Consider the following 26,168-nt stretch of genomic DNA (forward strand, 5'->3'; position numbering starts at 1 on the left):
TAAACTATACTTTGCACTTCTGACAATTTTAAAGCACAAAAAAAGAACTAAGATACCTACCTTACTAAAAAAAAAATTAAAAAGAATAGTAGTCATAATAACCATAAATGGACAATAAAAAATCCTACCTAAAGAATAATAGTTAATTACATTATGTTCTCTTATCAATATAAATGAGCTTTTGAACTTGACTACGCTTATCTTTTTTTTTACATCATACATTACATCACACAGTTGAATGATACACCAGAATAGAAAACAATCATAATTAAACAGATAAACAATTGTAATATACAAGAAAGTTGTTGAATACCTCTCTATACACACATACATATATGGTATACATTTGTATTGTTGAAAACATAATCTAATTAGAATAATAATAATACTAGTAATAATGATGATAATATGAGACTGCTCTTTATCATCATTTTTTTTAGAAATTCATCATCAATGTGAAGAAGGCACAGACTTTTAACGTTTTGTTATTACACAATTGACGAGATAATATGCATGGTACATACGTATATGTATACATACACATGAACAGGCTACAAAACAACCGATTATAATTGAAGAGAAAGCACACACATATATGTATATATTATAGTGAAAGATCAGAAAAGACGAAAAAAACACTACTAGGAACCAAGCAGATGAACGTCCCCTGAGGATAGTTAGCTGTTCAATGGAAAATTGATATTCAATAAATGAATAACGATGAAGGGGGGAGTGGAAGGAACATTTGTATACACTACAGAAATACAAATAGTTTATAAAATTTATAACGATCACATTGTCTTTAATAATTACACATAGTTGTACGTATGTAAGTTTATAGACAAATATGTAAACCCTGGGAGTTTGTAAAATATAGAAATTCTTTTTTTTGTAAAAATACAAAACAATCAAAATGGTGTTGAGGTTTTACATGATTGAATAACTGCACAAAACACACAGGAAAGATGAAAAGTAGAGAAAAAAAATTGAGCATCCTTCTAAGGAGAGAAGAAACGTACACATAGACATACTTATTATGTGATTTCATTGTAAAAAAAGGAAACTAAAAATCCGAAAAACTAATTTATATGGCCTATACGGAAACATCTGTAAATAAAAATGCATTGATTCACACACACACACACACACATAGAGGGGAGGAGTATCCACATTGGGAAACAAGAGTGTATGCAGCATTGAATTTTTTTGCACTATGAATTAGATGTTGAAGAGAACATCTGAAGAAGTCGTGGAATAATTGGTTGTGACTTATTAATATGACAATTAACTAATTTAGAGTCAGGTAAAAGAGATGTTGTTGAAGCATTCGATGGAGATGATAATGGTTGTGTATTGGTAATGTGATTATTATTCACTGATGTATTGTTGATTGGATTTAATTCTTGTACATGTTTATCATAAATTAACATTAATTGACGTAAATGACTAGATGATAATAAACCATAATCAACAAGATTCACTAAATGTAACAATAGATTAGTACGTAGACGTCGTCTATGAATCCATCGACTATGCTGATGTATGAATTGACAGACTAATGTTAATACTTGACCATCACAAACTACTAAACCAGATGGACGAATTGATAGTAGTAAAGCATTCCACAATTGCATAATTTGCTTTTCACCCTGGATAAATAAATATACGATATAAAAGAGGAATAAAGAATTCCACGTTTAACTAACAATGAGATTTAGATGAGAAAATTCACACTGGTTTTTCTCAGAGCAATTTACAATTTAAATATTTTGAAAGGGTTCATCAAATTATTGCTTGAATATCCAGCAATAATTTTTGCATAAACGATTTAGAACTCGTATTTAAACAAATAATAATTCATCGAACAATTTATATCACTATTGAGAGGACGAAAAGCGAATGTCAGGCGCTTTAACCGGGTTGGTGGACACGGAAAGTTCACCTAGGGGAGTTGGAAAACCCTGATTCCAAAACAATGGTGCACATGGGCTCCAGTATCCTGATGGAACGAATGGCGTATGAACCTGTTTTTGGTCACTGGCTACCATGGGACTGCATCTCCTTATGATGCTCCACTGCCTTGTGGATCAGACCTTTAAGTCAAAGGCTCCGGGTGTGGCCCCTTAAGAAAACCACCTGCTTCAGTCTGGGCACCTGGGCAATACCACAGCCCTCACACAAATCAAATGAGATTTGTGAGGCGCATATTTATCTGGTGCTTCCTTGTACCAATATTCATGTGTTTAAATAAAATAAAATAAAATATTAAATATCACTACCCTTAGCAAACAATACACGAACAGCGTCGAAACGATGGTAACTATTTACAGTTCAAGGGAACAATTTTATTGTTGAGTTATGTGAATGAGATGGTTTAAATTACAGAGTTTTTCTGACTGTCATTCCAGACACAATATCATTGCTACCTACTTCATAGAAAAGTGAGCTTCTCAGTTATTTCATAACGTTTACAGCAGTTTTTTTTTAATATTCTTGTTTGCGATTTGGGTGTGTTCGTAAAATTCGTTGCCTTCATTTATCATTGTAATCAAGTTGACTGTTCAGATCAGCTGATCACTAACTATGTGTGGTTGATTAATCCTTTTCGAAAAGATTGATAGGATGAATACATTGATAAGTCAACTGATATGAATACCATACTTTTACAAATAAACTGGCCTTTTTAGAATTCTCTTGGTCTACAATTCTGAAGTTGGCCTAATTGAATTCATGTGATTGTCTAAGTGCACCAATTGTTGGTCACCGGCTACCATGGGACTGCATCTCCTTACGTTGCTCCACTGTCCTGTCGATTAGACCTTTAGGTTAAAGGCTTTTGGTGTGGCCTCCCAAGAAACCCACCTGCTTCGGTTAGAGCACCCTGGCAGTATCATAGCTCACACACAAAATAAAGTGACTTGTGTGGAGCATATGCATTCGGTGCCTCTTTGTACCAATATTTATATGTTCAAATAAATGAATAAATAAAAACATGCACTGATATTAGTGATAGCATAACTTCGCTTAATTGCTACTTTGAATTCGCGTATCCGAATGTGAAGCGTGGATCAAAAATACGGTGACAGATTAAGCGAACAAGATAGTCAACTGATATAACAGGACAAATGAAGACAACCAAATGCGTCAGAGCGAATTGATTTAACAGTTGAGGAATGACTGAGCTCACTTTTAGATGAAATTAGTGCTGTCGTTATCCAGTTCTGAAATTTAACGACGCATCTAACCACAATTAAAATGTGTAGTGAACACAAACACCAGTAGGGACAATCGAATGTATTGGAACTCAAAATTACGGAACGTCTTAGTAAAATCTGAGAATCATGTAGTAAATACTTCATCTGCAAAATACCAATCGATTGTCTCAAACTTGCCTGTTTCTTTTGCAAACATCAGTCAATCGTCTCAGATTTCATTGTTCCTGCATTTTCATGCCGATTGCTTTCCGATTTCGTTCTTTCTTTCTCGATCTTCTACTGAAATACATTCTATTCCTGTCTATCGTTGTAAACCACTTATGTGGATAAAAATAGCTCACACCACAAATGTACCAACTACACATTACATTCGTTTTCATCACAACAACAACACACGCAGTACCGAAATAACAATATTTTTGGCGTCAAAACTTGTTAGTGCTTTGTACTTATAGTACAGTTATCTCAAATTCTATACAGACAGTGAGACAATAGAGCAATTGGTGTGAAAAGGTAGTCATAAATTCATACCAAGCTATACAAAAAAATATAAACAGTCCGAAATGGCTTAATAATAGTAGTGTGTTTCCCCACTTTCTGTCTATATAGATTTATTACAATAGTTTTAGGCAGAAAACGCTTTGAAGACATAGACACACACAGAGAGGAAGTGAAAAAAACACTGACCGGATTCACATCGGTGAACTCCTCCACTTTACGTTGATAATGTTGACGAAGCCAGACTGGAGCATCTTCCGCTTCAGAGTCCACATCAAATTCACAAGCACGAACAGGCTGGGATGTACGCGTATGATAATAAATACGATTATGTCCAGTGACCATAGGTCGTACTGATAATGTAGGATCAAGTAACTAGATACACACACATGTGTGTGGGGGGGGGGAAGAAGTGAGCGAAAAACAAAGAAAAAACATTAAATTAGGAACACTAGAGAACGAGAAATAGCACAGATATTGTTTTGGAAAATAACAGAATAATAAACTTTACGGAAACTGGTTTGACTAAAACACTATACATAGGAAATATATTGACGCAATGTGTGTTGACACAAGAATGCTTTAGGTAAGGATCAATTGTTTCCCGATGTTATTGATTATAATGATTCATTAACCTACTACTGAGTTCAGATATAAAGTCACTAACTTTTCCAAGTTATGAGGGTATTAGTAAGAAATACAAACACTTAATCACATGAAGACAAGAACTCTTCATGTAGAATAACAGGTTGCCTCCAAATGACCTGGTACGACTGAGGAAGGAGAGAGTCAGCTCTCCCTCTCGAAATGCTCTCACATAGACATGCGTATACAGCCACTACCAGGAAAGTCCTACTCACCGCCTTCTCGCAGCGAAAGTGTTGTTTACAAAACTGAGATGAAAAGCAAATGTCCCGTGCTTTAATCAGTGGACAAGGAGGGTCTACCTAGGAAAGTTAGAAAACCCTGTTTCCGCACCAATGATGCACATGGGTTCAAAGATCCTGATGGAACAAAGGGCGTATGGACCTATTCTTGGTCACCGGCTACCATGGGGATGGCATCTGGCAACGTTGCTCCACTGCCTTGTGGATTAGACCCTTAGGTCAAAGGCTCCGGGTGTGGCACCCTAAGAAAACCACCTGCTTCCGTTTGGACACTCAAGGATTAACCCGGCCCTCACACAAATCGAATGATTCATGTGGCGCATATCTGTTTGATGCCTCCTTGTACCAATGTTTATGTGTTTAGATAAATAAATAAATTGATAACAGGCTAAGGAGTGTGGAAAGCAATACCTTAAAATAGTTAAAGGATTCAAATGATTCAAACTAGTAAACTGGAAATTCGAACGCCACTGTCTGGATACTTCAGGCTAGGGCAGCTAAATAGCTTTTACGTACATATAGAGTGTGTACACAAAAACCTGTACATTTTATATATGAGCGACATGCAGTGGAATAAGAATATAAACAGATGATACTTCAGTAAATTACAGAAAATAAGCAAATTAAGTTAGTTAATTGAATAATATTAAAGTCAGAATCTTCAATACGAACGTCAAGACAGTCCTACTGTACGGAGCTTGAGATTGGGGAACTACCACAACCATCATCAAAAATTACAAGTATTTATAAACACTTGTCTACACAATATACTCAATATCCATTGGTTAGATACCATCAGCAACAGCCTGCTGTGAGAACAAACCAGCTTCCAGATAAAGAGGAAATTAATAAAAGACGCTGGAGGTGGATAAGACATACACTACAGAAATCACCAAACTGCATTGGAATGCTGAAGGGAAACGGAAAAGAGGAAAGCCGAAGAACACACAGCGGGTGTCGGGAGCAGACATAGAAAGGATGAATAGCAAATGGAAAGGATTGCCCAGGACAGAGTTGGATGGAGAACGATGGTGGGTGGCTTGTGCTCCTCCACGAACGGTAACAGGCGTAAGTAGATAATTGAATAATTTTGGTCGATAAAGTTTACAAGGATCAAATAAGTCATCTAGTAAGGGAGTTACAATCGTATACATTGTCTCAAAGATGATAAATCGGTTGGTGAGGTTGTAAATCGTCAGTGACTAAGGTGACTGTGGCATGTATGTCCAGCCAACGCCCATTTTAACGTGTGATTTCGGCTAGCGCAGGAGTAAGTTGTATAAAATCTAAGGGTGGCTAGTGTAAGAAATGACATCAATCCATGAGGTCATTAAGTGTCGGTCTGATCTATATGGGGGAGGTGAAATTACATGGTTGGGTCTCAACCAATAGTTGAAAAAGTTGTATGACATGGATCAGAGTCGGTCACAGTGATACCGATGTATTTATTTTGTTTAACCTAGATCTTGAATTTTAAATCCCTTTGTACTTTATATCGAGAACTCATTCTTTCTCTTTGAATAATGTTGTCTAAACCTAATATTTATTGTTATCACTACGACTATGGTGCTTACCTTGATAAATTCATCTCTTTGTAATGAGTCAAGTGAAGACTTGGACTAATCCAAGTATCAGACTTTACGTCGCTTATGAGCTATTGACTAATACACTAATATCAAAAATGTATTATTATTAATGATGTTAAATCACACTTAAAAACAAAGTGACGATGCGGTGAAAACGAAATGAATTGAACATTACCCAATAAAAACAAGACAATACCACCACAGCTGCGGTTTTAACTCTTATTTAGCGGCTTACGATCACTGTTTGTTACTATTTCAATAAGACTGATATATTTCAGAAGATGAAGTGAAGTTCAACATCTTTCCATGAGCCAAGAAACCCTGTACGCTGGATTCGGAACACGAGAGAACTGAAACTCAGGAGTACGCATAAACCGAACGACATGAAGCTGAATACATGAGTGCACATTCATAGTTTAAACTCCCGAGTCATTTAACAGTAAAGTGACGAACAATAAAATTTACCCAGAGAAAGTTATAAAATATATTTAATATCTATGATTCCCGACTGTAACTTCTATCTTGATGTGGTGGCTGGGTTTGCCCCTCGTGAGGACCGAACCGAACTACATTATCTGGAACAATTCTTTCCCGAGGTTCAATCATGACAGGGAAGTTGGTTGAGGAACGATGAGAATTAAAGCACTAACCTAATGTGAAATTGTATTTCTGACTGTAGAAGGGTGTGATGGCAGCAAGGTGTTTTCTTCGAACAACTGGCATCTACAGTGATGATGTCTTCCTACAAAGGAAAAAAGGGGCTTGGAAAGACCGACCCTAATATGTCACACGTCACCTTACTCCATAGATTTCCGTCTCAGATAGTAAGGGCTTTTGAAGTACGGAGCTAATACATCAAAAACCTCCCAAAACGAGGCCATGAGCGACTGATCTCATTTTTTCTTGGGCTGTGTGATCATACCCTCAGGCCATTAAGACCACCACTAACCCAGCTTCTTCTTCAGGTCCCTCAAGAAGAAATATCCTTCCACGGTGTGAGCAGTCAAAAAGTCACAACCGCTCCCATACTTCTAGTAGAACCCGAGATCATCTTGTTCACGATCAAATCCGTCCATCAATTAATATTGATTCTCCTATCCCCAAGACTAACCGTTTTCGTATATCTTTATCATCACGCATTCCAGTGGAAAGTTTCTTGTGCACTGCCAGACTAAATGGAACTGTAAGAACTCGGAGAGATCGAGACAGACGCTATTGCCTATTCGTTGTCTCTGTCTACGCTTCCACTGATTGCGACTGGGATAAAGTGGGAGATGAGTTTTGTATGAAGCTTTCAAACCTCTTTTGGAAAAGTTAAACTCTCGGACATAATAGTGTCTGGTGCTTTTAATACCTAAGTAGGTAGAGTAAACCAAACCGAAAGGTACTTAGGTGAATCTTACGGAGAGGCCCGGTGGAGAGATAATGGCAGCCGTCTGTTGCAATTACGCTCAGATGGCCGCTTATTTCTAGCAAGCACCAACCCTTAGAATAAGGAAAGAAATATTTTGATACGGCGACCCCCAGAATCGATTCAAAAATGAACTTGAATAGACCACAATGCCATCAGGGATTGGTGGTGAGGCTTGATAGGAGACTACTGCTCATTCTGAAATATATGTATAGACTCCGATGATTATACTTTAGTGCGTCTTACAGGACGTAGGGAGGCACGGCTAGACAGATCTGTTAGAGTTCCTCTTAATGATGAAAAAGTTAAGAATATTTTTCAGAAACAAATAGAAAAGGTTAGTCAACTATATTCTGAGGAAGTGGCTTACACTAAGTCACGAAACGTCAGAAACAAACATTAAGAATTCAGCAGTTAGTGAGATTATCTAGAAAAAAGATAGGACTACTATTCACTTTCAATCTTGGAGACTGGACTGGTTGGTTGAACCTTTTGAGTAACAGTTCAACTGGCTTCCAGATACCTACTTTCTTCAAACAATCTGAGGTGAAAAAGACTATAAGTAATCTAAAACGAGTGAGAGCTACGGAGATCTTTACGGATGGTGGTCTAGTTCGAAATTATCAAATCAAAACTTGTTAATGATACCTGTAACGTCACTTTTGATATGAGAGAGATAACCGTCTGCCAATCATAGGATGAGGTTACTACGCAGTAGTTCTAGTTTATAGTTATGAGACACGGCCAATAAGAATAGAGGATATTTATGGATTACTGGTGTCCGATCTTAGATGTTTGCAAAGCATCACTAGCGTATTTTGGGACCACTGAGTCAGAAATGTTGAAGTTAGGCATATAGTACCAGGAAAAATGGAGAATCAGTTGATATGGTAAGTTATTGACTGAGGTAGTTGGGACATGCATTGCGTATGTCCAATTAACGTCTATCTTAATGCGTAATGTTTGCTGATGTAAGAGTTGGCTGGGACAAAGCTAGGGGAGTCCAAACTAAGACGTGGTACCATTTTGTGAAGTCACTGATAGCTGGACTGAGGCATGTTAATAAGTGTAAACAACGTAGTGGGAATGGGTCTAATTATCGTAATTAACGGTTATAGACTTCGGGTGATATAACTAAAAACTGTTTGCAATGGTGCAGGTGAATTCACTCTATTTTCCCTCATAACCTGCATCCCGAAAACTTCCTATTCTTTATTTTTCTGCACCTAATATTTTCTACGACTACCGGTACTGTTACCAATTCTACTGCTCTGAAGTACAACTTGATAATTTTATCTCTCTGTGCTTATGTGGTATTACAACTTGAACCGATGCACACAAGTAATAGATTCAATGTTGCACATGACTAATTGATTGTGATGGACTTCTGAAGTAGCTATATGTCACTAAGATATATTTACACAAATTTGTTATTTAAATTTTCCTGAGTATAGGAATACATTACTACTCATTTGATAGCCTAATTAGTAACAAGTTATTTCTTCGACTAATGTTTAGTTTTAGTATCACAGCTGGATTAATACATATTTTTTTCAGAGAAATCAATAATAATGGTCTATTTTTCATGCACTATCAAGATAATTTCAAAAGCATCTATAGATTCATAATAAAATCACGCTGAAAGATTCATTACTGACCTGATCAGTTGATAATTCAGCACCACGCCAAAATATCAAATGTGTGTACGGCAATCGTCGAACAGGACAACGAATTCGAACGGTGGCATCAATTATAGTTGGAGAATTAGAATGACGACCTTGATTACCCGACTGTTTGGGATTACTATTCGTACCTAGGGCAGCACAACTACCGACTAACTGACCAGATGATGATGGAATGACATGATGTCGTAAAATGAAAATATTCCGACCGCTCGGACACCATCTACGTATACCACAATCATTTGAACCGTCATATGCTTCATTTAATGAAACTTGTAGGCTTAGCTGTGTATGTGATGAATCCCACATAACCTTGAGACGAAATCTTGGATGACAAGTCCGAAGATGAAGAACCAAGGCTTCAGGACCTTTATCACCCGCACGAGCACAATCTAGGTGGCACCATGGACAAACAAGATCAGTGGACTGGGACCACTGTTGTAAATTACCCCCGAATACAAAACCGTATGTGATTGGATGGATTAAGGGTGGCGTCTTCGTAGACGTGGGCTTATCAACATCTGGTCCAGAATAGGCAGAGAGACTTTGTTGTACACGATTAGAGAGACATTTATCTAAACCGGTTGAATCTTTGTATACAGAAGAATCGCAAGACTCCTTTAAAACTATTTGTTTATGTGGTGTGACAGACTGATTTTGCAACTTGATAACGTCTCGATTATGAGAATTTGTCATGGAACGTGTAAGTGAGGATCGACCCTCCGCATGCATATGGGTATTATCTTGTCTTCGAGTTTCCATCGATCTACAGGGTGAAGTGATCTGATTATTTTCCAATTTATTATGCCATATGACAGAAAACCGAAGACCAGGCCATCGAGAATACTCATCCAGTGCCGTTGAAGAATTAGGAAAGCGAATACGCCTCCATTCAACTTGACCAGAGCACGCGTCATTTACTTTGTCGTTGTTAGCTGAAACATATGACTTTTCACTTGTATTGTCATCCAAACATTTTAATGGTACAACTTTATTCATCACTCTACCATTACTACCACTGTTACTAACATTGCCGTCGGATGTGTCTACACCAAGGCGTAATTCATATAAACCGGGAGTCAGAAGCAGTTGACGACCGGTATTGGAACTATCTAAACCATTTTTTCCGAAATACAGAAATGAAAACAAACTAAGAATTAAAATCTACTATAGTAGAAGATGGATATAAAGATATTAATTGAAATCACATTGATATTGCTTCATTATGCAAACAACGAAGCAGAGGAAACGAATATAAATCACGAAATTGTAAGCAACATAGTGTTGAACTCTGCAGGTTAAACAGTCAGAACATGTTTCAAGCCAGATTTAGCACCGTTACACCCAAAAGAATCTCTATGTTTACATATATTTAAGAAAATTTAAGTGACTGACCAGTCCTTGAATATCTGCATAATATCTAAGTGTGTGGAGAGGTAGCTAGGTTGTCGTGTTAGACTCTTAACCAATAAGTTACATGTCTGAACACTGGTCCCACCTAATTCGATCTGGGTAAATGGGTAGCATCACTAGCCTTCACAGTTAGTGTAGCTCTAAGCCAAGTGTACAATCCCGTATCTAGTAAATGAGTTGAAAAAGAATCCAAGCATCAGATGATAAAATATAATCGACAGGAAGCCCTGAACCTGTGAATTTCAGGTTGTTCATGACAAGCCCTATTTGTAATCTCAAAGACTGTTACCCGCAGGACTCCAACCCGTGCTGCAGACAAATGTTACCACCAGCTGATATTTATTTATTTAAACACATAACATTGGTACAAGGAGGTATCAAACAGATATGCGCCACATGAATCATTCGATTTGTGTGAGGGCCGGGTTAATCCTTGAGTGTCCAAACGGAAGCAGGTGGTTTTCTTAGGGTGCCACACCCGGAGCCTTTGACCTAAGGGTCTAATCCACAAGGCAGTGGAGCAACGTTGCCAGATGCCATCCCCATGGTAGCCGGTGACCAAGAATAGGTCCATACGCCCTTTGTTCCATCAGGATCTTTGAACCCATGTGCATCATTGGTGCGGAAACAGGGTTTTCTAACTTTCCTAGGTAGACCCTCCTTGTCCACTGATTAAAGCACGGGACATTTGCTTTTCATCTCAGTTTTGTAAACAACACTTTCGCTGCGAGAAGGCGGTGAGTAGGACTTTCCTGGTAGTGGCTGTATACGCATGTCTATGTGAGAGCATTTCGAGAGGGAGAGCTGACTCTCTCCTTCCTCAGCCGTACCAGGTCATTTGGGGGCAACCAGCTGATATCCGAGCTGCGAATGACCTCTTGTAAGAAAGATTTATACAATGATTAATAACATAATAGTAAAGAAGTCTCATTTAATTCAGTCCTGATTACTAACTGAATTTTACGGATCAAGTGGCCATGGAGTTACTAGTCTGTGGGGATAACTCGAAATCGTGATGAACATTGTTCAGTGTTGAGGGGTTGTAGGGAATCGCGACAATCAGCACTGGACCTAGGGGTTTCGGTGTTAGCTGGAACTCGTCAATAAGGCTTTTTGGTAGTGAGAATGTACGTCTGCAAAAGAACAATTACCATTAGATTAATTATTGGGGTTTTTATCAGGCTCTATTTTAATATTCATATCAAGAACAAGTATGCAATAGCACTTTCTCATCTCTTAAGAACCAACAATCACGAGTTAAATATCAACTGCAAACGAACTGAGAAGGATGACCACTGATTAACATAGCTTATAAGTCAGTCTAAATTAGTCCAGAGTGTAAAAGCTACCTGAAGAGCTCACTTGTTTCTAAATTGTAATCGCAAGAACCGCACTCAATTATTAAACTGCTGTGACTTTTTTACGTTTCACTGAGGAACTTGATCACATAGGGAATATGAGATTGTCAACCAAAATGCTACAGGAGAATATACATTTCGTTTCCAAACTTTTTGATATTTTAAAACTTCACTCTTGTGAAGTACACGAGAATTGAAAACTACTCAAATATGCAAATAGTATGATGCAAAGTTGTAATACCAAATATGCGAGGTCATGTAAGTAGATACAATTGAGTCTTGTACGTGGTTGAAGGACATAACACCTACTATATGTAACCCCGGAGCAAGATATCAAGCCGTCAGTTTGTGAAGCTACCAACCATCGCACCAAACTGTCCCAGGAATCATTGGCTTTATAATTAGGGTTCGCGAAATAATCGAACTACGATTGTATAATTGAAGCTACACTATTTAAAACCAGTGGCATCAACGTAGATGTGTTCATTCATTATTTTCTTAAGTTGGAACTTAATGTCCAACCCGCTGTTTTTATAGTTCATAATTACTTTTCTTCGACGGACAAAACCACTTGAGAATGCACTAAAGACGTTACCAATTTACTGAGTGAAATACAAATGTTAGGTATAAGACTAACAACACTCAATAACCTATTTGGATTACCCCAATTGTACACAGAACTAGACTTCTCACTCTAATTAGCGGAGACAGTTAAGAAGAGGACAGAAGTTTTCTTTTTTAATGTATTGGAATTGGATTTACGAAATAGTAGCTTAGCGTATGAACACACTAGTTTATTAGTTTCACAATATTGTATTCTCTTCAAAACTTATTTCGATTTCTGTTAGTGATAAGATAGCATGGGACAAAAAAGCTTTGTATTAGTGCAACAGCAACACAGTAGTGAGAAATACGATTCTTTCCTTAATATAATGAATTTAGTTGATTTGTTTGTTCTTCAGTCATAACCAACGTATAGCTTAGCACATATGTGTTGACCGAAGTTGTTATATCATGTTAGCACAATGAGATGTTAACAAGATGAATAGTAAACGAATTGAAATAATATGGTATCGATTATATTGAGAAATATTAAGCATTAAAAAAAGGATAAGTAAAACATCAGGGTAAAAAAAAGTAGCAGGAAACTTTGTATTATTTTAAACGAAAACTAAAATATAACGAGATGATTTGATACAATAAAATTAGTTTTGATAACTTACCGAAACCAATCGAAGATACGATCAAAGGCAATGGAGCTGTAGAATATTGAACCGGATAGGAATTTGAACTTAAACCACCTTTACGCAATGGATTACCACTGATAAATGTCGTATGGCTATTAATGTTTTTTCCATCAGTATGAGCACTTTTCGAAGAATTTTGGGATGGGTTATTATTACCATTATTGTTATGGTTTACATGATTAATATGATTTGTTAAGTTGTTTGAAATGTTTGGAGTAATTCCATTCAAACCAACTGCTCCATGACTTAAATCGGGACGTTTTAACCAACGTCGTTCAGTGGCGGAAACATGTAATTCCAACTGAGCCGATGTTAAACGACCACTAGATGTATTCCATTTAACTTGATTAATTAGATCGGTTAAAGAGAAACGACAAGCGGTACGAGTAGTATTTGTAGTAGCAGTAGTACTATTATCATTATTTGAAGTGGGCGGTGAGTTAACTAGGGAAGTGTAACCAGTTGAATGACTGTAACAGTTTATTCGAATTGGATTTGGCGTTATATTCAAAATTGTATCGTCTGGGCATATTTTACGGCGCCATGCCCATCCAAAGCGTAAATGAACATTAACAGAAGCCTTAATTCCAAAAAATGTGGGAAATTGTTTGTGTAATGTATTCCAATATTTTTAATAAGGCAGCATTGCAAACTATGCTACTATCTAACTAGAATAATTTAATAATAATACTAATACTAATTAGACTCTCACATCAAAATGTAATGTTTAGTTTGTATGAGGATTGAGTTATGCCAACATTTAGCATACTTGCCTTTTACTTTCAATATCATAAAAAACTTGTAATACTTCAACAACCACATAAAAGCACGGATATGAGCTTTAGCCTGTTATCAATCCTATCCAACAATGATTGATAACAATATATATCTGGGTAAAATATACGGTGGATAATGATGAATTAACAAGCCAAACAATATACCTCTCTGAGTATAAATTTGGTACCAAGAACCGGCTGACATAGTCTATTTGCCAGAATGCAGTCCGTTAACCCTCGCGAGAGCATAGGCCATCGACCAGGATGCTCCAACCAAATCTGTCTTATGCTTCCCTTCTCAGTTGTTTTCAAGTGCTACGCATTCTTTTGACGTCTGCCTCCGATTCTCGACACAATGTGTTCCTCAGTCTTCCTCTTTTCCTGTTCCCTTAAGAATTCCAAGTTAGAGATTGCTTCGTGTCGTGACGCCGTTTGATTATTTCAGTGAAGTGTGACTTATCAACTTTTAGCGTCTTTTCCTCCTCAGCTGAAGCCTGGTTTGTTTTCTGTCACAGTAAGTTGTTACTGGTAGTATCCGGCCAACGGATCTGAAGTATCTTGAGTAGACGATTGTTTATAAATACCTGCACTTTTTGATGATGGTTATAGTTCTCCACGTTTCAGTTCCGTACTATAAAACAGTCTTGACGTTCGTACTGAAAATTCTGGCTTTGATGTTGGCTGACAACTGTTTTGAGTTCCATATATGCTTTACTTGTAGGAATGCTGCACTTGCTTTTCCAATCCGTACCTTTACATATGCTTCATATATTCCTTGTTTATAGATGATGCTGCCCAGGGACGTAAAAATTTCCACCTCTTCCAGAGCTTCTCCATCAAGCGTGATTGGATTAATAATTTCTGGGCTGTATTTCAGGACCTTGCTTTTTCTCTTCTGCTTGTTGAGGTTTACTGCTTCAGAGGCTGGCCGTTTTGGTTTACTGTATTCCCTTGCCAGTTTTTTTGTTGTATCAGATAGTTGTCTCATATTTCCCTCGCTTGTAGCGTTTTCCGCTGCCACTGCTTGGTCATCCATTTATTTTTGCTTGTCGACTCTAATGCTCTTCCTCACTCTCATGTTTGTTTCTGTGTATTCGGTCTGTGCCTTGAATTTACCTATTCTTGTTAGGCTGTTTTTAATTGCTGTCTCGTTTTCCACTTTTAAATCTTGCCCAAAGTATCGGTGGAGGTCCTTTCTTCATGATAGTGCCTCTTGCGTCCCAGTACCTCCTGGTTCATTGAAGTTAGTGCTTCTTTGATAGCTTTTCAACTGTCATGCATAGTAGTTTCTTCTTTGAGATCTTGTAAGGCTTGGAATTTGTTGTTGAGAAATATCTTGAGTTCGTTGAGTTTTCCAATGTTTCTTTAGCTTTAGCTTCATCTTGGCAACCACCAGGTGGTGATCTGAAGCTATGTTAACTTCTCTCCTGGTTTTCACGTCTTCTATTGACCTCCTGAATCTTTTAGTGGTGCAAATATGATCGATCTGGTTCTCTGTAGTGTGATCCGGTGAGACCTACGTAGCTTTGTGTATGCTATGTTATATCTCCTCATTTCCTCAGTTATTGGGCCGGTCCTCCGGTCTCCTACAATGTCCGGACATTTCATGTACCTATGTTAATTGCTGATCTGGTTGTTAAAAGGGGTATCGGCCTCGTTACTTCCGATGAAGTTCGGCTTTCACCATTAGATGTCATAATTCTTCTAAATGAAGATACTTTAACTTCCAGGACAGAGTTTAAATGGTTTGGATGACTTTTTCCGGCTAGCGTTTTTTAGCAAGGTTGTTTTCTACGGGATGGGTTTGCTGACTCTATGCCCAACCCCCCCACCTCTGTCCGGGCTTGGGATCGACAGTAACCTCAGAAGGGTTACAGGCGCAGTCTTGGAAGAATTACATAGTTGACTTCTCATTGGACTTTATTAACCTAGTTAAATTGAATCTGCCGGTCACAACAAGTACGCTTGATTGACACGTATATACTTGGTTTTAAGTCACAGAGTTAGTGTTAATATCCGGAAGCACATTACAACTAGTTTTTTTCAACGTCAAACAATGTGATATAGTAGCTTAGATTTTAAAAGGTTAGGATGTTGCTATTTGACTATTCTTAATCACTTACACACATTATTACCCTATACCGACATGGGTAACAGGCTTACGCAACTTGAGTCATTACATAAAAAAAACCAGAACTGGACGCGATGATAAAATAGTGTGAATGTGATATGATTTCATCACTTTAAAACAAACTACCCCAATTGCATTACTGTTACGATTTAACCAATAAAAAGACAATACGAACAAGGTCAATAACGAATTTATATGAGCATGCCTCATCATTTCACTATATATAATTAAAACAAATTTCTATCTAAACCACTTGTAATAAACTAAGCTTGAACTAGGAAGTGATAAAACAGTTGTTTTGTGATAAATATTTCTGAATGACTTATTAATGTCAATTACTATTATTTATTTATTTATACACATAAATATTGGTACAAGGGGGTACCATATACATATGCGCCGCAGTAATCTCATTCGATTTGTGTGAGGGCTGTGTACCGCTCAGGTGCCCAAACTGAAGCAGGTGGTTTTCTTAAGGGGCCACACCCGGAGCCTTTGACTTAAAGGTCTGATCCACAAGGCAGTGGAGCATCATAAGGAGATGCAGTCCCATGGTAGCCGGTCACCAACAACAGGTTCATACGCCATTCGTTCCATCAGGATACTGGAGCCCATGTGCACCATTGTTTTGGAATCAGGGTTTTCCAACTCCCCTAGGTGAACTTTCCGTGTCCACCAACCCGGTTAAAGCGCCTGACATTCGCTTTTCGTCCCCTAACTTTCGTGAACAACACCCCCGCCACGAGAAGGCAGTGAGTAGAACTTCCTTGGCAGAGGCTATATACGCGTGACCATATGAAAGCATTCCGAGGAGAGTGGGCCCTCCCCACTCTCGGCCGTCCCAAGGCATTTTGGGGGCTTCTCAGCTCTCTGAGATAAGATCATGTGTAGTATGTCAATTACTAGTATTAGTTATTCACCAATTATATAAAACCTCGATACTAACAATAAATAGATAAATTTTAGTTCAGTTTGGATAATTGAGCTTGAGTATACGTGGTTTCATTTTACTGTATACATTCTAAGAGCATATGCCCGTTCATTGTTCGACTTTATTACGTAGAGATTATGTGCAACGACTTATAATTCTCATTATAATCACAATTGTTGAGCTTTTTTCGAAATGCCAAACTATCTAACGGCTTTAAATTTCACCCTATTCATGTTTTTTAATATTTTGAATGAATTGAATAAATCTAGGCATGTTGGTTAATTTATCCTGTTGACCAATGGATAGTATATAAATATTATAGATTAAGTGTCGATAGAGGTTGATTAGTTCAGTAATATAAAAATCAATTCAAAGCTTTATTAACTAATTTGCTACCTATGTTAACTGATCTAAGATTGACATTAGAATTACTCACTCGATATTTCCTCACCAATGTGAGTAATGGTCCGAAGATACTTGTAATTAAATACTAGTAACTCACGAATGAATTCTACTTTTAAATGCCACGTTCCACAACCGTAAAGTAAAATAGCGTACTCCTCAAGTAATCAAGCTCAGAGGCGAATAAGTAAAAGCATGAATCAACAATAATTATTTTTTTAATTCAGGACTACCAAAATTATGAAACACAAGTTCATACTCCCGAACAGTGGAAGAAAACTGTTAAATGTGATCAATGATGAACACTAGTGACTTAAAAAACTATGACTATTTAGTTTCACATAATTCTCTTTCTATTTTAGAAACTTTCTTCAATCCTAAACTCACGTGTATGCATAAAACTGATAAATTTTATTTTAATCCACAATTAGTATGAAGAATGGAAACAAAGATTACTAGTTGTCATTGCTATCAACTAACTCTCTTTATAGAATATTTATGGATGAATTGGTTAATATTGTTTAGAAGCAACTGTAAATGGTGCAGATGCATTCATTACTATTTACCCACTAGTAGATCTCGAATTCTTGAAATTATTTCATAGTTTTATTCTGTGAACTCATTCATTTTCGAAGTGTACTGACTATGCTTAACGTGTTTTGCTACTAATACTGATATTGTTGTTACTACTTCAATTACTCTGGGCAGTTGTCATTATAGTTTCATATTGTTATGCTGATGAGATGAGGTAATTTGGACCGATGTACATATGTGGAAGATTCTGTGTTGCCTGTGACTAACTGATTGACTTGAAGGTTATCAAAAGACTTATTATCCAGTTAATCTAAGCAATGAAAAATTTGTTACATAAACATGTGTACCACGTAAAAGTTTTATAAAATCAAATGAATGGTTAAAAAAAACTAAAAATCGACGCTGTATAATGGTATTGTACAACAATAAGTATGTGAGATACTGTTCAACACAAAACAATGAACTTACGTCCACGGTGACCCAATCCATTTCTTTTTCACTATCGTAAAAGCCTTCAAAAATGAGTTCTAATTCTTGAGGCAATTCACCAGGAGTAGTTGAAGAGGAAGACGAAGTGGATTCTAAGTACTTACTGGAATCCTTCAATTCATCATTCTGTCTGCAATCTTTTCGTCTTTCAATTAAACGTTCTACAATTCTGTTTATGCTTCGACGTGAACCTGGATCAATAATAAACTACAAGTTGATCAAAATACTTAATGCATGTTATGATTGTTATATTTTTTTGCCAAAAACAAATGTAAGGGAAGTTAGAACTTTTATGGGAGCGGTGGTTTTGTGGTTGAAGGACTAGAGATTCATACCAAGCAAGTATCTAGTTTAAATTCCATTTACTTCGGTTTAGACAGTAGGGTAGTATCACTCAATAACTTGTTCACCACTAACTACACATCAAATATGCTAAAACTCGTGATTACAGGCTATACTGAAACAATTCGTTGGGAAAACAGATAAGGCAACAAGGATTGATTAATTCTATTTCTGAATATTAACAACAGGAAATTACAAACCCTTCTTGATAAATTTAAACAAGTTAGTGGTTACATCAACTCAGTAGATTACGCGTCGGCGTTTGAAGAGAAAGATACTGGATTTAAGTTTCAATATGAACATTCACATCGGGATGGAGACACATCGAGGTGACAAGTCTCAAATGGGAGAGAATGTGCCTCCTAAATCCCACTGCTAGTCATATATTAAATGTACTAAAAGATTTGAGTTTTTGTATTCAGCTGGATTTGATTCCTTTATTTTATAATTAGCTATTCAGCGTTTAAGCTGGCAAGTGGCTTTGCTAATTACGGTTATTAAAATAAATTAGAATTAAATTTCAGACACAATTTTATGTAGACCTAAGAAACTAATACAGTGGGGATTTTAACTTACCAGATGACTGTTTACGGGATGGATTTGGCATCAAGTAGCTGAGAGTACGGTCCAGATATAACGGACGATCACGATGACGATGGGAAAGATATCTATATAGGTGTGTTGGGATAGCAAAAGCCCGTATAAATGCCTCCTGCTTTCTAACCAGGTTATTAAAATCAACAATTGAGTTAGCGTAGTTGGACTGTGCACTTCTAGCATTAGGTTTTCTAGTATAAGAAAATCTTGAAGATGGATTGCGTCGAGTGTATTTTCGTTTAAGACCTGTTGGTCTGTTGGAACAACTGAGCGATTGAACCTGCTCAACTGGGTTTTCATTAGTAGGAATGATACCAAACTCAGAGTTAGTTTGTGGTAAAATATCTTTTGAAGTATTTGCCTGAGAATTGACATTTGGAATACGACGCCTATATGGTCGTTTAGTAACATACACAGCCTGTGAAGTTCTGCATTTTAACCTGTACAAAGCAGAACGGCTAGCAATACGACCATTCAGGATTCTACGTTGAGATTTGGTTTGAATAAGCTACAAAAAAAGTAAAATGCGAGTCTAATTTGCTATCATTCAGTTTTAGAAAATTACTTGCAATAATACGACAATTCAAAAATTTTGTAGTTTAACATGAATAGTAGCAGTAGTATCCAGAATAATGTGGTAATGAAAATTAACTCATTCACCGGGTACTTTGATGTTAGTGATACTATCCTACCACCAAAACCGAAGGTGCAACGGGGCTCGGATCCGAGACTTAGGGGTGGAAAGTCGAACGCCTTAACCACTAAACCGAAATGATATACACTTAAGCATTATGGGTTTGATAAACAATCGATCTGTATACTAGGTTTCCTTATTTTCCCGAGACATGCCCAATGAGTTCAAAATAAAAAATTGTGACCACATGAATTATTGCATTTTTGCATAACTACCAAGGTCACTGAAGTTATCTGAAGTATAGTAAGTAAACTAAAATGGAAAATTCAATGCATTCCAATGGTATGGGGAGATATTTGACATTCAGATAACTTGACTTTAAGGGAAATAAGGCAAAGAATAAGGGCAGAATCCTGTACCGCCAGGAGATACAGTGGTCAGATTAGTCTGAAATACTCTTGATTTTATCGCTGCAACTTTGACCTGTACAATGTTTCAGTAAGCACGCTTCACTTCTGCACTAGCTTGAACTGATCACCATCAGTTGACGATTAACACGGCTTCCATAAGACTGATTATAATCAGACAACAAAATGTGTTATTGAAGCCGAGTAGTGTGATTAAGTATAGCAAAGTTGTGATAACTGAGAGCATTTTTAAAGAAAATACGTGATTTAATATATATTATTTCGTTGGATGTTAAATTAACCAAGAATTTTTACACTGATTGAAAGATTAGTAAACAATAATCGCTTTCCTCATCACAACATGAGTAGATAAAGAACAGGATTTTCAGCATATAATCTGACAACAACCAAATTTTACACAATTTTTAGGCGGAAACAAGCGAATACGTATGTGAAAAACTAAGCTGATAGTTTCAAGTCTGAAAACAAAAACATCTACGACGCCTATTTATTTCCGCTTCTGCCACAGTCAAGATCCGATTTTACCCGTACATCTTTTATCATAACATATACATGTTATGACACAGTTGATGTCTGTTAATCAGCTTTCGGTGAATAGATCCATATGTATTTATTTTTTGTTCTATCGGATAGACCGTGAAATCATAAGCTGAATAGATAATTGAGTTTCCATGGTTAAGAATCACATAGTCGTTTCTTATAAGTCCTGAAAACAGTCTGGAGTTATGAACAAGGATATATAATCTTTAAGAATTAATAAATCGTAAAATTCAGGGTTAAGTAATGCCAGAACATAACTTTACATGCAGAAAGGATTAGGAGTACATTGATTTCGATAATAAAAAATAATGAAATGATTCAATTAGTGACGTTCACCAATATTCATGGGTCATGAAACTGAATGACTAATTGAAGTCATAGTGTAGTAATATCTGATTCACAAGCGACAATATTTCAGTGAAATCTTGCAAAAATTTATTGCACTTAAACAATCGAAATTATTCACAAATAAAAATAAGATGGAAGCATTACATATTGGAGGAAGTGATTATTTGGAACCGGTTAGTAACAATAATGATGTAATTCATTTACCAGGTAAAGGTGCTCGACTGAGTCACATAGTTTTTGTAAAAGTTGGTGATATCTGACTGCTTCAAATGAAGTGGGGGGGGTAGGCCTGCAGCCTACCGGTTGACTTGTAAGTAGGGAGTTCTACGCTACCATACACCAAGTGACATCCATTTCTCTCTAGTTGGAGGGGGGTACTGCTAAATCGAATGCCTATCACAATCGCTAAATTCTCTCTAGGTAACAGCCACCCGAGCAGATGGAACACAAACGATTTTGGCGACTATGTAAAACGTGACTTCTAAGTATACAAACGTAATTTCATTCTGAGGTGAGAAAATGTTTACTCACTGAGTTTCATTAAATGTTCCAGCAAACACAAAAACATACTGGCTTAGTTGATTGTGGTTACTAGGCGATTGTAGTGTATACATCACTGAATATTTAAACATAGTAATCACCTTAGCATAAGCTTTTCCTCTACTACATTTAGGATTACTTTTTTTTCTTGAGTCTACAGATGTACGTCTACTAGCCTTTGAACGACTTGTCCTATTATCAGACTTCTTGACGTGTGAGGCGGTTCGACCTCGCCCAGGCTTGTTTTTAAATGCATTGCTAGACCTGGGAGTTTGCTTCTCAGATGATTCCATGGACGACAACGGCCCTAAAAAGTTTAAAAAAGCATCAGTTTAGGTGTGAGTTATCATAATGGAAAAATTTAAAGTTATGGACTATGAAATTATGATACTGAAATGACTCCGCAGGATTTTAGCTTTGTAAAAGTTATTTTAATTAACTTTGATATATGAATGTATTAAGCAATACCATAAGAAAGTCTAACCTGTGTGGGTTTTGAAGAGTGAACTCTAATACATTTTGTTTTCACAACAGTTAGTAATGACTAATTTAGGTTATCTACACAGTGTGGTCTTATTGGATAAACAGAAGTGGTTAAGTTATTATAGAATCACTACTTAGCGACAAATGAAAAAAACAGTAAACCACCAGAACTTTCCGGAAGATAACGATATTACTTGGCTGTTTGGACCTCGGTATGTGAAACACAGTAACATAGCAATCGAGAACCGAGCGATTAAAACAGTGAACTACAGCTTGCATGACTAAGTTACAAGTTACAAGACAAAACGTTTATTTGAATGGTCTTAATTAAACTAGTAATATCAAGTTAATCACCTTGATCACTTGTTTCAGCAGAATATTGTAGAGATGTTCTTTTACGTTCACAATCGGCCCATGTAACTGGGACATGAAATGATGGAACAGTTGATTTTTTGCAGAGTACGGTAGCATTACAAGTTAGGTACTCGGAAAAATGAAACATTTTACTTACCTAAGTATTTAACTATTTCCTCAGGTATCTTTTAGACACATGGCGTCTATTCGTCTAGATGAAATTGTACTACGTATACAGACAAACGAATATAAATCATATAGAAACATTTTACGAACATAGGGATACAATGATATAATGATAGCGATTAGGCTGTTGTTTTTGATGATGGTTATTTAGTCCAAAAACCATTAGCATCAATATTTATAGACATTCAGTAGAGTAATAGTTCTTAAAGTAAAAATGAGACAGAGCGATGTACGGTGGTTTACCTTGAAATGCGTGAAATTAGGAGAAAATCAAGAGAAGTAATTAGTGTTGAAAATCGGCTTCTGGTCGGGGAATATGGTTAACGTATCTACAGATCACGGTGTGAAACTCCAAAGCCGAATTGTAGGGCATTTCTAATTAATATATGTCATGATTTTTGGGGATCCGTTGCTTCGTTTTCTCTGCAACGTTCAGACTGACATTTAGACGAAGCTTACTTTGAAGAGCTCGTTTAAATCAGCCTGGGGCAAGAAGTAACGGAGTTGGTCTTCAGAAACATCTTGTTTTTTAAACGCATGTAAAGCAAAACTGATGGCGAGCTGGGACCACTACTTCTCTTATAATACAAACAATCCGAAACCAATCAACCTGACATGTCACTAAACAAACGCTGACAACGCTCGTCTGGAACCAGTGGTAATGTGAACTAGCTCTATCAATCCCAATAGAATTATTCCACCTTCTAGCCAGTCTGTAGTTTAAAAATTGAAATAATCAGGTAATTATTTGCTCAGCTCAGTAGGGATTTTTATAAAGCTTTTGATTAGCATCAGTTTCGCTTCTTACTAGCAAATTAGATTGACTGCTTTACTAGTCTACCACAGATGTCGGGATATCACATGTAAAATAAATAAATAAACCAACGGAATATAAATATTATTTCCTTTGCTCGACAGTAAGTGAACCATTAATCGAGTAGACTTAACAAGACATCATTTTCGAGACGCTCATCACTTACTGTAGTCATCAAATTGAAATTGTAACCTGTCTTCCCGGTAGACAACTTTTGCTGTAACTAAAGTCGCTCGGTATCATAAGCGATTATACATAGTAAAAAGTCATTCAGGCAACATAAGACAAGAGTATCATGGTATCTACATATGCCAAGGTCGCAGTGACATATGCAGTGCATCGGAAGAAAGGCCTGAATGGTTTATATCTTCGAATATTACTTCCCATCCTGTGCAATTAGTGAGAAATGACTGGTAAGTCTAATCGCATTGACATGGACGAAATTTCTGTCTTAATATCATTACTATGTTGTCTTAGTTGCTGTATCAAATAAAAATATTCATATGCAGGGTTTACTAAACCCAATCAATGAGCTTCCTGGTTAACAAGTAAATTATTTTTATATTTGTAGCTTTTGTTGTTAGAAAAACCAACACTTGTGTAGAGTAACTACCAGTGCTAGCTTTGTTATCACAAACATTTGATGGTGAGTAAATTACTGGTTGGGGAACATTACTTGTTGCTTGTCAGCAAAAGACTACTTCGCTTATCTTTTTGGGAGTAAAGCTTTAAAAAAATCAGATTTGTGTCGGTAAGCGAAGCATATTAATAAGACTATAATGAGCAGTTGCCTCGTATATCAACTGGACTTTTTCTTTTATTTCAGAAACGTAGGAAGCTAGGGAACGAAAGTCATCATACGGGGTTAAATATATATGAATAGATCGCTATGCATAATCTCTATGGATAAACAGTAACATTAGAAGGGCATCATCCCATTTTCCTTATTTCCAAAACTAGCTACTTTTCCGGGATTAATAAAGTAAATGACTTCATAACATTATGAATTCATAAAACTTCAAAAATATCTAGAAAAGATAGTATGCCGAACGAGGAAAATAGCGCATCATACTGTCTAGTTGGCTAGCACGTCTAGGATACTGCGTATGTTGCATATCAGTAGTGTGATACAAACCACCTAGTAGCTGTTTTCTGAAATACTACCGTGAATAGTGTCTCACCTCTCTTCTGAAGCAGCGGCCCACTGGTTTTGCTCTTAACTAATAAGTAGCAGGTTGAGACACCGTTTCCTTTACTTTGTTTTGAGCAATTAGGTAATATTTTCAACCCTCACACCTGAAGTGTGGCTCTCAGCGAAGTACATGAATCTGTACCTGGCAAACTATTTACTAGTAATTCCTCATTTCAAACCCAAATGTTACAATTACACAAAAATGTACTCTTTCTTAACAGTAAAGTAACTTTTTATTGCTACTTTGGCAGAGTATATAAATGTTTCTGTTAGACTAAGTGGCTTTACAACTCATTTCACTGTTCACGCAAACTTCATTTTCTGAAATAAAGCTGCACATTTTTGTCTTAGAAGGGCTTAGTCTTAGTAAAAGCCGTGTTACTGAATTACTTGAGACCTTGAGATAAGGCAGTTTTTGAATGTAGTTGTTAGAACTTCTATCCCAAGTGCATTTCCGTACAAATGCGTGCGATTTCGTTGAAAAATACAATAATATTAAACAGACTATTTATTAACTTACACTTTTAACACTTATTATCATTGAACGAAAAGAGAACCATCCACAAAAATGAACCCACACTCACACCAATCGGTTTTGAACCAAATTTGCAAAGTTGATACTTGCAAGGTCGAAGCAAACAAACAACTCCTATAACAAATAGACCTTCGAATTTTATCTGGTTTCCAGTTCAAGGACAGAAACTCAAAATTATTTGATGTTATTTTGTGTGGTAACTATTACGCTCACAAACCTAAAGCGAAGCACTCAAAAACTGGAGACACAACACAGCAGAACGGACTGTAAAAATACCTTCTACTCCTTAAGAGTAGTCAAATGCTGGAATTCTCTGTCATCTGAGCTAGCTCAAGCGATTTTTCAGGAGTCCTTCAAGAGAAAACTTGACAGCTTATAATAAAGGTTCCTCGATATATTGATAACGTATCAAGTATATCTTTCCGATCTCTTCGCATCTGACTTCTGATTTCGATTGGTTGGGGAAAGCTTCGAATAAAGGTGTTACTGGTTGTTAGTTGTCAAACTAGAATAACAGTTGTATCTTCAATACCTAGGTTCCTACCTGGAGGTATCAGTGATCCACTACTACCAGATAAAGAAGCCCGTTAAGCAAAAGCTTCTTCTATTCCATCG

The 26,168-nt window shown here is 36.8% G+C and overlaps 1 protein-coding gene across 1 annotated transcript; it reads right to left on the minus strand.

Annotated features, from left to right (window-relative positions):
• Nucleotides 1–1,211: 1,211 nt before the first annotated feature.
• On the minus strand, nt 1,212–22,974 carry Smp_047720 (hypothetical protein; the record flags this gene model as incomplete). The annotated part of the gene is made up of 9 exons (XM_018791269.1): nt 1,212–1,649; nt 3,903–4,088; nt 9,256–9,800; nt 9,837–10,391; nt 13,274–13,877; nt 18,540–18,751; nt 19,479–20,007; nt 22,091–22,296; nt 22,827–22,974. 9 exons carry the CDS (start codon nt 22,972–22,974, stop codon nt 1,212–1,214), a joined length of 3,423 nt encoding a protein of 1,140 aa, XP_018645546.1.
• Nucleotides 22,975–26,168: the final 3,194 nt, after the last annotated feature.

This window comes from Schistosoma mansoni (genome assembly GCF_000237925.1).
Source record: "Schistosoma mansoni, WGS project CABG00000000 data, chromosome 3 unplaced supercontig 0124, strain Puerto Rico, whole genome shotgun sequence".
NCBI classification, from domain to species: Eukaryota; Metazoa; Platyhelminthes; class Trematoda; order Strigeidida; family Schistosomatidae; genus Schistosoma; species Schistosoma mansoni.